At 44.4% G+C, this 16,579-nt stretch overlaps 1 protein-coding gene across 6 annotated transcripts in view; it reads left to right on the top strand.

Annotated features, from left to right (window-relative positions):
* IFT140 (intraflagellar transport 140) overlaps positions 1–16,579 on the top strand; it is a 284,666-nt gene that overhangs the window by 55,163 nt on the left and 212,924 nt on the right. For 4 of the 6 annotated variants that reach the window (XM_078854619.1, XM_073362954.1, XM_073362953.1 and 1 more), the window contains one exon: positions 14,266–14,357. The exons of the other annotated variants lie outside the window; for them this stretch is intronic. In XM_078854619.1, coding sequence (XP_078710745.1) covers positions 14,266–14,357 — 92 coding nt within the window. The remainder of the gene's footprint in view (positions 1–14,265; positions 14,358–16,579) is intronic. 6 annotated transcript variants of the gene reach the window in all.

Below are 16,579 nucleotides of genomic sequence, written 5' to 3'. Positions count from 1 at the left end.
ACAGTGTTACACTGTTGACTCATATTTAGCTTGTGATCCTCTGTGACCCCCACATCCCTTTCCTCAGCACTCCTTCATAGGCAGTCATTTCCCATTTTGTATGTGTGCAACTGATTGTTCCTTCCTAAGTGTAGTACTTTGTATTTGTCCTTATTGAATTTCATCCTATTTACTTCAGACCAATTCTCCAGTTTGTCCAGATCATTTTGAATTTTAATCCTATCCTCCAAACCACTAGCAACCCTCCCAGCTTGGTATCATCTGCAGACTTTATAAGTGTACTCTCTATGCCATTATCTAAATCATTGATGAAGATATTGAACAGAACTGGACTCAGAATTGATCTCTGTGGGACCCACTTGATATACCCTTCCAGCATGACTGTGAACCACTGATAACTACTCTCCGGGAATAGTTTTCCAACCAGTTATGCATCCACCTTTTAGCAGCTCCATCTAGGTTGCATTTCCCTAGTTTGTTTATGAGAAGGTAATGTGAGACAGTATCAAAAGCCTTACTAAAGTCAAGATATACCACATCTGCCGCTTCCCCCCATCCACAAAGCTTACCCTGTCAAAGAAAGCTATCAGGTTGGTTTGACATGATTTGTTCTTGACAAATCCATGCTGACTGTTTTGCACTTATCTCATTATCTTCTAGATGTTTGCAAATTGATTGCTTAATTATTTGCTCCATTATCTTTCCAGGTACAGAAGTAAAAATGACTGGTCTGTAATTCCCCGGGTTCTCCTTATTTCCCTTTTTATAGATTAGCACTATATTTTCCCTCTTCTAGACATCTGGAATCTCTCCTGTCTTCCATGACTTTTTAAAGATTATCGCTAATGGCTCAGATATCTCCTCAGTGAGCTCCTTGAGTACTCTAGGTTGCATTTCATCAGGCCCTGGTGACTTGAAGACATCTAACTTGTCTAAGTAATTTTTAACTTGTTCTTTCCCTATTTTAGCCTCTGATTCTCCCTCATTTTCACTGACATTCATTATGTTAGATGCCCAATCACCAGCAACCTTCTCGGTGAAAACCGAAACGAAGTCATTAAGCACCTGTGCCATTTCCACATTTTCTGTTATTGTTTGCCCACCCCCTCACTGAGTAACGGTTCTGCCCTGTCCTTGGTTTTTCTCATGTTTCTGATGTATTTGTAGAATGTTTTCTTGTTACCCTTTATGTCTCTAGCTAGTTTGATCTCTTTTTGTGCCTTGGCCTGTCTAATTTTGTCCCTACATACTTGTGTTATTTGTTTATATTCATCCTTTGTAATTTGACCTAGTTTCCACTTTTTGTAGGACTCTTTTTTGGTTTTTAGATCATTGAAGATCTCCTGGTTAAGCCAGGGTGGTCTCTTGCCATACTTCCTATCTTTCCTACGCAGTGGGATAGTTTGCTCTTGTGCCCTTAATAATGTCTCTTTGAAAAACTGCCAGCTGTCTTTCTCTTTAGACTTGCTTCCCATGGGATCTTACGTATCAACTCCCTGAGTTTGCTAAAGTCTACCTTCTTGAAATCCATTGTCTTTATTTTGCTGTTCTCCCTCCTACTATTCCTTAGAATCATGAACTCTTTCATTTCACGATCACTTTCACCCAAGCTGCCTTCCACTTTCCAGTTCTCAGCCAGTTCCTCCCTATTTGTCAAAATCAAATCTAGAACAGCCTCTCCCCTTGTACCTTTCTCCATCTTCTGAAATAAAAAATTGTCTCCAATATATTCCAAGAACTTGTTGGATAATCTGTGCATTGCCATGTTATTTTCCCAACAGATGTCTGAGTAGTTGAAGTCCCCCCATCATCACCAAGTCCTGGGCTTTGGATGATTTTATTAGTTGTTTTAAAAAAAAAAAAGCCTCATTCAACTCTTCTTCCTGGTTAAGTGGTCTGTAGTAGGAGGCTCTCCATAATGAACAAAAGAGGAAGAGGCCAGGATGGGGCAAGAGAGGGAAGCACAAAGAAGGGGAACTATTAAAGGAATTGGCTAAGTATTGCTGAAGGCATTTAAAGGTGACTTTCAGTGGAAACCAGAGTTGGTTTTGTGACTTTTTTTGCTGCTTTATGGCTTTGTCTACATCAGAGTTTTGCCCCAATTCCAGTCATAGATATAATGGCACTTGTGCAACCCTGCCCCTCAGTGCAGATGGTAGACTGTATCCTACTTTCGAGCAGGAGTAAACTCAGACAGATCTGTTATTTGTAGTGGTGGAGCTTACTCCTCTTTGAAACACCAGGGGAAGCTCCACCAGTACAAATAGAAGCCTTGCCAGTCTAAACTGCAGGTGTTGCACCTGTACAGCTACTCTAGTGGCTGGAATCAGAGCAAAATCTCAGTATAGACAAAGCTTTAGCTAATGGCAAGATTGTTGATCCTTAACTATAATCTGTATCTTTATGTTAAAATATGGATCTGCCACATCTCAAATACGCAATTACCTAACCTCTTTAGTAATATGTACCCTTTTCCCTACCCTGTGTTTCTCAGTTTGAACTGCAAATACAGTAGCACCCAAACAGCTCAGGATCTCATTCTGATAGACTTATAACTGTGACATTCTGTACCTTGTGAGAGCATACTGTAACCCCCATATTCCTCATTTTCATATAATCGTGATCTTGCATGTAAAGCATGCCTGGTAAGGTATTAGGGGAAATGTCTTTCAGCAGATCATGTCATTTCTCTATCCATATGTGTATATCATATCATATATGAAGTTATGAGAATTGTGTTGTATGGTGGTCACTGAAGCCTTGTCTACAATGGCAAGTTTCTGCACAGTGAAGCAATTTTCTGCATTTTAACTCCCGAGGTGTACACACTGCCAAGCCACTTAGTGTGGAGAAACTGCGCAGTTGCAGCGCTGTAAAAAAAACCACCCCAATGAGAAGTGTACAGGTTTCTGCACTGAGGGTGCAGCGCTGCGGTGCCAGTGTAGACGCCCTGGTCAATTACAGCTCTGCAATTGGGCTCCGTGAGGTGTCCTACAATGCCTGTTCTTGCCTCTCTGGTCATCGATTTGAACTCTATTGCCCTGCCCTCAGGTGACCAACCGTCATCCCCACCCCATACATTCTTTTGGAATTTTGAAAGTCCCCTTCCTGTTTGCTTGGTGACGCATGGAGTGGTCTCAGCACATCTTTCCAGGTGGCCATGCCTGCTCCACGCACCAGGTGATCCCCTACTTGGAGCAACGCCGAGCTGCTGGACCTCATCGGTATTTGGGGAGAGGAGGCTGTCCAGTCCCGGCTGCGCTCCAGCCATAGGAATTATGATACCTAAAGACAGATTTCAACAGTCATTTTGCACTTGCTCAGGGTGTTGTTGAACCACTCCTTGCTGCTGTCAAGTTGCCCGGTGTATGGCTTCATAAGCCATGGCATTAAGGGGTAGGCGGGGTCTTCCAGGATCACAATGGGCATTTCGACTTCCGCTATGGTGATTTTCTGGTCCGGGAAGGAAGTCCCTACTTGCAGCTTCCTGAACAGGCCCGTGTTCTGAAAGATGCATGCATCATACACCTTTCCTGACCAGCCTGCATTAATGTCTGTGAAACACCCACAGGGATCCACAAGCTCCCGGAGAACCATTGAGAAATAGCCCTTGCTATTAATGTACTCGGTGGCTAGATGGTCTGGTGCCAGAATTGGAATATGTGTGCCATCTATTGGCTCTCTGCAGTTAGGGAAGCCCATTTGTGCAGAGCCATCCACAATGTCACACACGTTGCTCAGAGTCACGGTCTTTCGGAGCAGGATGTGGTTAATGGTCCTGCACACTTTTAGCAACACGAGTCCAATGGTCGACTTTCCCCCTCTGAACTGGTTAGCGACCAATCGGTAACAGTCTGGAGTAGCCAGCTTCCACAGTGCTATCGCCATATGCGTCTCCAATGGCAGGGTAGCTCTCATTCTCATGTCTTTGCGCCGCAGGGCTGGGGCGAGCTCAGACAATTGCATGAATGTGGCTTTCCTCATCCGAAAGTTCTGTAGTCACTGCTCGTCATCCCAGACATGCATGACAATGTAATCCCACTACTCAGTACTTGTTTCCTGAGCCCAAAAGCGGTGTTCCTTTGTGGTCAGCACCTCTCTGAATGCCACAAGCAATCTCTTGTAGTAGCTAGTACGTGTGGCGAGATCAGTGTCACACTCCTCTTGCCTTTGTTGTTTAAGGAATAACTCCACTACCACTCATGACGTGTTGGTTAGAGCGAGCAGCATACTAGTGAGTAGCTCGGGATCCATTCCTGCAGCCAGAAAGAGGCAGAGCGCCCAGTACACAAACCGTTGAAAGGTGGTGCCAAATGCAGATGGAAGCACAGGGATTTCTGTGATGCGAAGCAATGCATCATGGGTCACTGGGACAGGACCCAGGGTGTCCTGGGACCCCCTCCATCTTCCCACAGCTCTTAGTGGCAGAAGAGGAAGAGGTGCTCTGTGGGATAGCTGCCCAGAGTGCACAGCTTCGAATACCACTGCAAGTGTCACAAGTGTTAACATGCTATTGCGCAGGCAGCTTACAGTGTGAACACACAACAGTTTCCCTTCAGCACTCTAAGTGGTGCAGTAAGTCTGCCAGTGTAGACATACCCTAAAACATGCTGTAAGTTGGGGAATCAGCCAGATATTAGCTCCCTAGAGGCAACAGCAAGGAAAGTAACCAACCCCCGGTCGGGGTGTCAAACAACCCATGAACAGCCATTGTCCATCAAGGGAGCTTACTCCAACAACAATTCAGTGACCATCTGCATGAGGCCACACCAGGGGAATTGCTCAACCTTGCTTGGAGACTCAGCGATGCCCCCAGACATGCCTGGACGTGTGTTTTCCAAGTACATGAACTGAGGGTATAAAACAGACAGAGTGGACACATATGAGGCTTTTCTCCTTCACCCACCTACACTGCAAGCAACTAAGACACTGAGAAGAAAATAAGAATCCAACAGAGGAAAAAACCTGTATATTAAGGAGTGCAATATCCAGTGGGTGAGAAAAACTGCTTAATCCAGATGTTACCCAGTCTAACAGGGTTGAGAGTTTAGACTGTGTGCTTATATTTTATTTCTTTTGGTAACTAACTCTGACTTTTTGTCTATCACTTAATATCTGTCTTTTATAGTCAGTAAATCTGTTGAACTGATTATCTTTACCAGTCAGTTTGTATGAAGTGTGGGGCAAATCTGCTCAGGGTACAAAGGCTAGTGTATATCCACTTTCTATTGATGAAGCGGTGAACCAATTAATAAATTAGACTGTATATTTCTGAGGTACAGTGCTGGGAGCGGGGGGGGATTTGGCTCTGGTGCCTTTGTCTGTGTGATTCATGAATGGCTTTGGGAGCCTTTATGCAATCTAGCTGGGTGTGGGGTCTCCACATGTGGTTGTGTTGCACCTGGAGGTGTTGCTGCTGGTCACTAGCAAGGCATTGTGAGAGACAGCTCAGGCTGGAGAGCGTTCAGGGGGTACAGCGGTCCCACAGTCACAGGCTGCACACCAGGGGGATCCCATCACAGTGGTGCAGCGAGCAGGGTAAAATACACAGCTTGTTGTACTGAGCAAGATTTGCACTTCATACACTGGTGTAAATATTTTAAGTGAGGCTTTAAGTGCGGTGGCTAAGGATAGTCAGGAGGAGGCTACCGGTTTGTGATTTTTTGTTAGTTTATTTTGAGAAAGGGAAGTAGGAACAGAAAAGCAGGAAAATGACTGAAAGTAGTGAAGCCATTGCAAAGTTGGACCTTTTTAGACTGCGGGCTGCAGAAAAAGAGGGATCACCAGAGATTATTGCAACGGAAAGAACTGGAGATGAAGGAGAAACGGGAAGAAAGAGAGCGGAAAGAGAGAGAGTGGGAGGAAAAAGAACGAACGGGAAGAAAGAAAGAACAAAAACACCAACTGGACCTGCTAGAGAAGCAGAACCCAGCTATTCCCATCACTCCAAAAATCCGCAATTTGGACATTTATGATATTGTTGAATATCTGACTACCTTTGAAAGCCCTGATGCCAAGAGTTCCTACCCTGATTGCAAAATTAATTGGTAAAGCTTTAAGTGTATTAAATGAAATGCCCATTGAAGATGCTTTAGACTATTGTAAATTTAAAAACATTGTTTTGCAAAGGTTTCAGATTACCCCTGAAACATATAGTTAAATTTAGGGATCTTAAGAGGAATATTGGTATGTGGGGAACATGTGAACAGAATGAAAGATTTGATGGGAAAATGGGTGAGGGGTAAAGGTGTTACAAGTTTTGAGGGAATGTTTGACCTGTGGCTCAAAAGCATTTCCTAGGCATGTGTAAGACTGATGTAATGCAGTGCCTATGGGACAAAGATGTAAAGTCTGTGGATGAGATGGCATCTCTTGCTGATGCCTTCGAACAGACCCAGGCATCTATTGAAAACAAACCACTGAAAGAGGTCTTTAAAGCTGGTGGGAAGGGAAGACCCCATTTTATCCCTAGCAAGAGGGAGGGTAGATGGGAGGCTTTGTACTCACTTCCCCAAAACCATTTCTCTAACCCTCATTCAAATCTCCTGTAAAAGCAGAAGAATCTAAAAGGTGCTATCAGTGTAATTCCACTGATCGTCTGAGGAATAAATGCCTTGTGTTAGGAGGAAGCAGGCAACCAATAGCTCATGTTAGTTCTGCTGTCCTCAACACAGAAAACCCCCAGGCAGTCAAAACCTATCATATTGGTTTTGTGAGATTAGCCTCTGCAGAACCAGACATGGAGCATGTTAAGGTTGTCCAAATTAATGGTAGGGAATGTGTGGGGCAGAGGGATATAGGGGCTCAGATCTCTCTGGTTAAGCAGAGTGTGGTCCCAAAGGCCAGTATGTTACGTAGCCAAATGGCAGAGATTGTAGGGGTGGGCAAAAGCAGATTCTTCATACCACTAGCCAAAATCTATGTGATTTGGGAAGGTTTGGAAAGTGTTTTGACTGTGGAGGTAATGAAACACATCCTAGTTGACCTGCTTCTTGGTAATGATTTCTTCCATGTAGCTCAGGTTAAAGTATTTGCTTGCAGCAGGAGAGAGAGTTTTATGCTGGGACCCTCGAGGGAAAGGGTAAGATCTCAGGAACTGCTGAGAGAATGGGAAAGTCTCCTTGATTCTTCTGCAGCAGGGGGAAGCCACATGCTTCCAATTGGGAGGGTGGTTGAGACCAACTCCTACACTACAGCTGGAGGCAACACCGTCTCAGGAAGGAAGGGGCACGTAATGCCTGCCAGGGAGAGAATTGTCCAGGTTGTTAGCTGCCAGCAAGTTGCAGCTAAACAAGAGACAAACCCCGCTCTAGGGAGCATAGGGAAATGTATCCCAGAGGGGAGCCTAGAAAAGTGGGAGGGAATCTCAGAAACCACTGAGGTGGGTGAGGATTCCTGTGACTCTGTCACATGGGGAAGCAGTTTGCTTTGAAGACTAGCTTCTTTCAAGCAGAAGACAATATGCCCGCAGGAGAGGGGTTGTCAGTGATTGCACAGACAATCCAGGAAGTTTTTGGAGAGTGTTGGGGACAACTTCCTGGTGCAAGTGCTGGAAGAACCAACTAGGGGCAGAGCTCTTCTTGAACCTGCTGCTCACAAACAGGGAAGCAAAAGTGGATGGGAACCGGGGAGACAGTGACCATGAGATAGTCAAGTTCAGGATCCTGACAAAAGGAAGAAAGGAGAGCAGCAGAATATGGAGCCTGGACTTCAGAAAAGCAGATGTTGACTCCCTCAGGGAACTGATGGGCAGGATCCCCTGGGAGAATAACATGAAGGGGAAAGGAGTCCAGGAGAGTTGGCTGTATTTTAAAGAATCTTTATCGAGGTTGCAGGAACAAACCATCCTGATGTGTAGAAAGGATTGTAAATATAGCAGGCGACTAGCTTGGTTTAACAGTGAAATCCTTGCTGATCTTAAACACGAAAAAGAAGCTTACAAGAAGTGGAAGATTTGACAAATGACCAGGGAGAAGTATAAAAATATTGCTCAGGTATACAGGAGTGAAATCAGGAAAGCCAAATCACACTTGGAGTTGCAGCTAGCCAGGGATGTTAAGAGCAACAAGAAGGGTTTCTTCTGGTATGTTAGCAACAAGAAAAAGGTCAAGGAAAGTTTGGTCCCCTTACTGAATGGGGGAGGCAGCCTAGCGACACAGGACATAGAAATCTGAAGTACTCAATGCTTTTTTTTTTTTTGCCTCCGTCTTCACGAACAAGGTCAGCTCCCAGACTACTGTACTGGGCAGCACAGTTTGGGGAGGAAATGACCAGCCCTCTGTGGAGAAAGAAGTGGTTCAGGACTATTTAGAAAAGCTGGACAAGCACAAGTCCATGGGGCTGGATGCGCTGCATCTGAGGGTGCTAAAAGAGTTGGTGGATGTGATTGTAGAGCCATTGGCTATTATCTTTGAAAACTCATGGTGATCGGGGGAGGTCCCGGATGACTGGAAAAAGGCTAATGTAGTGCCCATCTTAAAAAAAAGAGAAGGAGGAGGATCTGGGGAACTACAGGCCAGTCAGCCTCACCTGAGTCCCTGGAAAAATCATGGAGCAGATCCTCCAGGAATCAATTCTGAAGCACTTAGAGGAGAGGAAAGTGATCAGGAATAGTCAGCATGGATTCACCAAGGCAAGTCATGCCTGACTAACCTAATTGCCTTCTATGACGAGATAACTGGCTCTGTGGATGAGGGGAAAGCAGTGGACGTGTTATTCCTTGACTTTAGCAAATCTTTTGATACAGTCTCCCACAGTATTCTTGCCAGCAAGTTAAAGAAGTATGGGCTGGATGAGTGGACTATAAGGTGGATAGAAAGCTTGCTAGATCATCGGGCTTAACAGGTAGTGATCAATGGCTCCATGTCTAGTTGACAGCCGGTATAAAACTGAGTGCCCAAGAGTCGGTCCTGGGGCCGGTTTTGTTCAATATCTTCATAAATGATCTGGAGGATGGCGTGGATCAAGTTTGCAGATGACACTAAACTAGGAGGAGAAGTAGATACGCTGGAGGGTAGGGATAGGATACAGAGGGACCTAGACAAATTAGAGGATTGGGCCAAAAGAAATCTGATGAGGTTTAACAAGGACAAGTGCAGAGTCCTGCACTTAGGATGGAAGAATCCAATGCACCACTACAGACTAGGGACCGAATGGCTCGGCAGCAGTTCTGCAGAAAAAGACCTAGGGGTTACAGTAGATGAGAAGCTGGATATGAGTCAACAGTGTGCCCTTGTTGTCAAGAAGGCCAATGGCATTTTGGGATGTATAAGTAGGGGCATTGCCAGCAGATCGAGGGATGTGATTGTTCCCCTCTATTCGACACTGGTGAGGCCTCATCTGGAGTACTGTGTCCAGTTTTGGGCCCCACACTACAAGAAGGATGTTGAAAAATTGGAAAGAGTCCAGCAGAGGGCAACAAAAATTATTAGGGGACTGGAACACATGACTTATGAGGAGAGGCTAAAGGAACTGGGGATGTTTAGTCTATGGAAGAGAAGAATGAAGGGGGATTTGATAGCTGCTTTCAACTACCTGAAAGGGGGTTCCAAATAGGATGGCTCTAGACTGTTCTCAGTGGTAGCAGATGACAGGACAAGGAGTAATGGTCTCAAGTTGCAGTGGGGGAGATTTAGGTTGGATATTAGGAAAAACTTTTTCACTAGGAGGGTGGTGAAACACTGGAATGCGTTACCTAGGGAGGTGGTGGAATCTCCTTCCTTAGAAGTTTTTAAGGTCAGAGAAAGAGGTGGTGGAGGTTACCCCAATCAATGTCCCAGTTTTTCAGGATGCTATTTCTGTTACGTTTTTGAAAAGTAACTGTCTCTCTTTAGATCAAGATGCACCTCTGATAACAAAGGAGTTGAGACAGGAAAATGCCAGGTGTTGGTTTGTGAGAATACAAAGGGGCAGAGGGGGGGGGGTGTTTTCCCCAGGCTGGTGAGACACAGAGAACAGTTATGGGAAAGCTGCTGGGAAAAGGTGCATCTGATCAAAGAGTAAACACACCTCACCCAGAGGGTACAGAGCACAGCCCTCTAGGAGGCAGAGAAGGACTCAGTGCTGGGAGTGGGAAACACAGGGTAACCCCAAAAAGGGAGCTGGATTTTTTGTATATCGTACAATCCTAGGGTTGGGAGACAGCTCCCTGAAGGGGCCAGTCAATATGCACGATCCCCCTAAATTCTTATCTTGCCAGACCCTGAGGTACCAAAATTCCAGAAACATAATTAAAATAAGAACCCAGGCAGAGGGGAACACTGGAGGGAAAGAAAAGCCAGTGACTGATTACATGGGAGAGTCAAAGGACACCGTGGGTAATGAACAAACCAACCTCAAACCAGACTATCTGAACAGAGGACGTGGTATCATAAAGATATCAGAGGCTCGTTCACCTGCACATCCACCAATGTGATCTATGCCATCATGTGCCAGCAATGCCCCTCTGCCATGTACATTGGTCAAACTGGACAGTCTCTACGTAAAAGAATAAATGGACACAAATCAGATGTCAAGAATTATAACATTCATAAACCAGTCGGAGAACACTTCAATCTCTCTGGTCACGCAATCACAGACATGAAGGTCGCTATCTTAAAACAAAAAAACTTCAAATCCAGACTCCAGCGAGAAACTGCTGAATTGGAATTCATTTGCAAATTGGATACTATTAATTTAGGCTTAAATAGAGACTGGGAGTGGCTAAGTCATTATGCAAGGTAGCCTGTTTCCTCTTGTTTTTTCCTACCCCCCCCCCCCCCCAGATGTTCTGGTTTAACTTGGATTTAAACCTGGAGAATGGTCAGTTTAGATGAGCTATTACCAGCAGGAGAGTGAGTTTGTGTGTGTATGGGGGTGGGGGGGATGTGAGAAAACCTTGATCTATGCAGGAAATAGCCCGACTTGATTATGTAAAGAGTTGTCACTTTGGATGGGCTAGCACCAGCAGGAGAGTGAATTTGTGTGGGGGGGTGGAGGGTGAGAAAACCTGGATTTGTGCTGGAAATGGCCCACCTGTTGATCACTTTAGATAAGCTATTACCAGCAGGACAGTGGGGTGGGAGGAGGTATTGTTTCATGATTTCTGTGTGTATATAAAGTCTGCTGCAGTTTCCACGGTAAACATCTGATGAAGTGAGCTGTAGCTCACGAAAGCTCATGCTCAAATAAATTGGTTAGTCTCTAAGGTGCCACAAGTACTCCTTTTCTTTTTGCGAATACAGACTAACACGGCTGTTCCTCTGAAACCTGTCATAAAGATACTTGTAAATGCACATCTGTGATAAAATTTTTGGTATTAATGTAAAGTTTTGAGGATAAGAATTTTGACATGGATGTTAAACCTTATGGTAATGCTAGTTCTCAGTTCATACATGTAAACAGATTTAAAGCTTATCTCAGCAGAGAAATCATAACAAACCTGGTTTGCTGTGTGAGTGAAAAGGAAACCTGAGGCACACTGCCTCCTGGCCTTGATAGCTGGATGCCAAGAGAAGTATAACACAAACTGCCTGTGAGATAGTCAGTGGCTATTCCTCTTGCAGTAAACTAAGGGGAAAGGTGTGACGTTCTATACCTTAGGGAAGTGTACTGTAACCACCATAGTCCTCATTTTCATATAATCCTGATCTTACATATAAAGCATGCCTTGTAAGGTATCAGGGAAAGGTTATGATCTGCTGAAAGACATTTCTCTATCCATATATGTGTATCACTAATGCATATGAAGTTATGAGAATTGTGTTGTATGATGGTCACTAAAACATGCTGTAAGTTGGGGAATCAGCCAGATATTAGCTCTCCAGAAGCAACAGCAAGGACAGTAACCAATGCCTAGTCGGGGTGTCAAACAACCCATTAACAGCCATTGTCCAGCAAGGGAGCTACAATAAGATGACTCATCTGCATGAGGCCACATCAGGGGAATTGGCACAACCTTGATTTGAGACTCAGCAGTGCCCCCAGACTTGAGTTTTCCAAGCACATGGACTGAGGATGTAAAACAGACAGAGTGGACACACATGAGGCTTTTCTCCTTCACCCACCTACACTGCAAGCAACTAAGACACTGAGAAGAAAATAAGAGTCCAACAGAGGAAAAAAACTTGTATATTAAGGAGTGCAATATCCAGTGGGGTGAGAAACTGCTTAATCCAGATGTTGCCCAGTCTAATAGGGTTGAGAGTTTAGACTGTGTGCTTATATTTTATTTCTTTTGATAACTAACTCTGACTTTGTCTATCACCTAAAATCTATCTTTTATACTCAATACATCTGTTGAACTGTTTATCTTTCCCAGTGAGTTTGCCTGAAGTGAATGGTAAATTGCTCAGGTATCAAAGGCTGGTGTATGTCCACTTTCTATTGATGAAGTGGTGAACCAATTAATAAATTAGCTGGTATATTCCTGAGTGCTGGGAGGATTTGGCTCTGCATGATTCATGAAGGGCTCTGGGAGCATTCATGCAATCTAGCAGGATGTGAGGTCTCCACATGTGGTTATGCTGAGTGATAACAGCACCTGGAGGGGTTGCTGCTGGTCACTAACAAGGCATTGTGAGAGACAGCCCAGGCTGGAGAGAGTTCAGGGGGCACAGTGGTTCCATGGTCTCAGGCTGCACCCTGGAGGAAACCAGTCACAGTAATAGACAACCCTTTGTTTTCTGCATTACACCATTAATTCTGCAGCAGCTATAGTAGAATTGTTGTGACATAACTGCTCTGAGTATTACAAAACTAGAACCATTAAAAATGTACACTAGTCTGTTTTAATAAGGCTTGTGGTGAGATGTCAAGGTTCCTTCCCCACTCTGAACTCTAGGGTACAGATGTGGGGACCTGCATGAAAACCTCCTAAGCTTACTTTTACTAGCTTAGGTTAAAACTTCCCCAAGGTACAAATTAATTTTACCCTTGGAATTTCCACTGCCACCACCAAACTTTAACTGGGTTTACTGGGAAACATAGTTTGGACACGTCTTTCCCCCCAAAATCCTCCCAACCCTTGCACCCCACTTCCTGGGGAAGGTTTGGTAAAAATCCTCACCAATTTGCAAAGGTGACCACAGACCCAAACCCTTGGATCTTTGAACAATGAAAAAGCATTCAGTTTTCTTACAAGACGACTTTTAATGGAAGTAAAGGAATCACCTCTGTAAAATCAGGATGGTAGATACCTTACAGGGTAATTAGAGAATCCCTCTAGGCAAAACCTTAAGTTACAAAAAAGACACACAGACAGGGATAGTCATTCTATTCAGCACAGCTCTTTTCTCAGCCATTTAAAGAAATCATAACCTAACACATACCTAGCTAGATTACTTACTAAAAGTTCTAGGACTCAATTCCTGTTCTGTCCCCAGCAAAAGCAGCATAGAGACCCACACAGACCCTTTGTTTCTCTCCCTCCTCCCAGCTTTTGAAAGTATCTTGTCTCCTCATTGGTCATTTTGGTCAGGTGCCAGTGAGGTTACCTTTAGCTTCTTAACCCTTTACAGGTGAGAGGATTTTTCCTTTGGCCAGGAGGGATTTTAAAGGGGTTTACCCTTTCCTTTATATTTATGAAATGAGTGTATTAGTTGTAGGCGCTATCTGTTCTTACTTGATAAGAGATGATTTGGTTGTCTTCATCGCAAATGATTCTGTATTGTGAATACCTGTAGAATGTACTGTTTATCACATCACAGCACACATGGCCATTTAGCAAGCCTGGTCTTATGAAGAAATAAATGCTCTTGGAGAAATAACCCTGTTTTTTATATCCTACGTCACTGCCACAATAATGACCCTAAAGTTGCTCTTCAATGGAAACTAATGCACATTGTTGCAGTGGATTGAACCATTAGAGACTATAGCTTTTAAAAAGGTATTTTAAAAAAAAATTAGCAAGATTCAGAAAAGGGATTGTATATTTGTGTTTAACTAGAATATATAATAGTTAATCAAATAGTTAACAAATTTTGGAATAGATATTAAATCTTGTGCTTTAGAATTTAAACCACCCTTTAACTGTTAGGAATAAGGAGTATATCTACTTTAAGGGGAAGATTATCCCATATCTGCCTAATGCAAGGTTTCTTTTATCTTTTATCTGGTGCTGGCCACTGTTGGAGACAGGACACTGGACTTGGTCTATGGCCATGGTCCACTATGGTAATTCCTGTGTTCCCGCTTTGCAACCCAGGTTTGCGGTGCTGACACCTGCTGTTTTTCAATTATGTCCCTTCTAACTAATGGGGTTTTGTTTTATTTTGTTTTTGTTAATAGGTGAAGTTGAGTGGAAAGATAGATCACTCTGCAGACATTATTTTAATCGATCGTAGCCTCCTTGTTACAGCAATAGGTGAAACAGTCCTCAGGTAAGAATTTGACTTTGAGACACAAGAGACTTGCCAGCTGGAAGAATCTTGTTCAGTGATGGACCAAAGATTCAGCTAACTCTAGAGTGCCTTTGCTTTCATATTATTAATTTAAGATAGAAAATTTATATTTTCAGTTTGTTACTCATTGTTTCTCATTCTTCAAAATAATGAGCTGAAGCCTGTTTAATATTGTTGAATCCCTAAAAGTTTTCACATGCTTTCCTTTCTCCCATGGAATCCATATTTTATCTTCTGATATCATCTGACCTCTTACCTCTCAAATTCCAGCCTTCACTTTGCCTTTGTCTGTTTCTTTCTCTGGAAAAGTAGAGTCCTTTGATTTTGTGCAAGAAGAGGATGGCCAGTTTGTTCTTCCCAACCTGTTGGCTGATTGTTATGGCAGCATACACATCAACAGTGGAAAAATGGACTCTTGTGCCCTCTTGTCAGGAATTCTCTCTTCCTGTCTAGGATAACAGTAGAAATGCTGTGATGCTTATACACTCTATTCTTTGAAACCGGGTGTAGCGAAGTGGAGACTCACCGGTGCAGCACCTCCTGCTGGTCTTAGGAATTAGCTCAACTCCAGCTCCAGAGTACCCTCTGCTGGCCGGTGTCTTGCCTGCCTCAGGCCTCCATGTCCCTCCTGGACCCCAGTGCCCATGTACCTCAAGGTTCTGCCCCAGCAGTACCCCACTCTCTGAGTCTCCCCTCCCAGGGGAACTCCTAACCCAATAAGCCCACCTTGCCTCAGTGGCTACAGCCAGTCATCATCTAGCCCCCACTCACTGGGGCAGACTGCAGTCTGTAATGGCCACTCATCACTGGCAAGGGGTTAGGACCAGCTGCCGCTGCCTATTCCCAGGCTGCCCTTCTGCAGCCCCAGTACCTTTGTAGGCATTCACCAAGTCCTGCAGCCTAGGGATTTACCAGGCTGGAGCTCCCCAGCTCCCTTTACCCTTCCCCAACACTGCTCCACTTCAGGTACCTTGCTCCCAGACAGCTAGCCCTTCCCACTACAGTGCTAGAGTAAGACTCCTTAAGCTTCTGGGCCCCAGCCCTCTTATCAGGGCCAGCTGGGCCCTAATTGAGCTGGCCACAGCTGTGGCTGCTTCCCCAATCAGCCTAGCTTGGCTGCTTTTAACCCCTGTTCTCCAGGAGTGGGGCAGCCACTTTACTACTGTGTTGAAATATTCTGTGTGCTTTTATTTCTTTGTATTTTAAGAATATGTTCTCTTTCCTTTTGGATTTCTAACCTCATTGCAACTGGGTCATCCTTTAACACAGAATCATAGAATATCAGGGTTGGAAGGGAGCTCAGGAAGTCATCTAGTCCAACCCCCTGCTCAAAGCAGAACCAATCCCCAATTAAATCATCCCAGCCAGGGCTTTGTCAAGCCTGACCTTAAAAACTTTTAAGGAAGAAGATTCCACCACCTCTTTAGGTAACGCATTCCAGTGTTTCACCACCCTCCTAGTGAAAAAGTTTTTCCTAATATCCAACCTAAATCTCCCCCACTGCAACTTGAGACCATTACTCCTTGTTCTGTCATCTGCTACCACTGAGAACAGTCTAGAGCCATCCTCTTTGGAACCCTCTTTCAGGTAGTTGAAAGCAGCTATCAAATCCCCCTTCATTCTTCTCTTCCATAGACTAAACATCCCCAGTTCCCTCAGCCTCTCCTCATAAGTCATGTGTTCCAGTCCCCTAATCATTTTTGTTGCCCTCTGCTGGACTCTTTCCAATTTTTCAACATCCTTCTTGTAGTGTGGGGCCCAAAACTGGACACAGTACTCCAGATGAGGCCTCACCAATGTCGAATAGAGGGGAACGATCACGTCCCTCGATCTGCTGGCAATGCCCCTACTTATACATCCCAAAATACCATTGACCTTCTTGGCTACAAGGGCACACTGTTGACTCATATCCAGCTCCTCATCCACTGTAACCCCTAGGTCTTTTTCTGCAGAACTGCTGCCGAGCTATTCAGTCCCTAGCCTGTAGCGGTGCATTGGATTCTTCCATCCTAAGTGCAGGACTCTGCACTTGTCCTTGTTAAACCTCATCAGATTTCTTTTGGCCCAATCCTCTAATTTGTCTAGGTCCCTCTGTATCCTATCCCTACCCTCCAGCATATCTACGTCTCCTCCTAGTTTAGTGTCATCTGCAAACTTGCTGAGGGTGCAATACACACCATCCTCCAGATCATTTATGATCT

The sequence above is a fragment of the Lepidochelys kempii genome, chromosome 10 (assembly GCF_965140285.1).
Source record: "Lepidochelys kempii isolate rLepKem1 chromosome 10, rLepKem1.hap1, whole genome shotgun sequence".
Classification (NCBI taxonomy): Eukaryota; Metazoa; Chordata; order Testudines; family Cheloniidae; genus Lepidochelys; species Lepidochelys kempii.
Note: the sequence above shows the minus strand (reverse complement) of the source record. Positions and strands in the feature narration are given on the sequence as shown.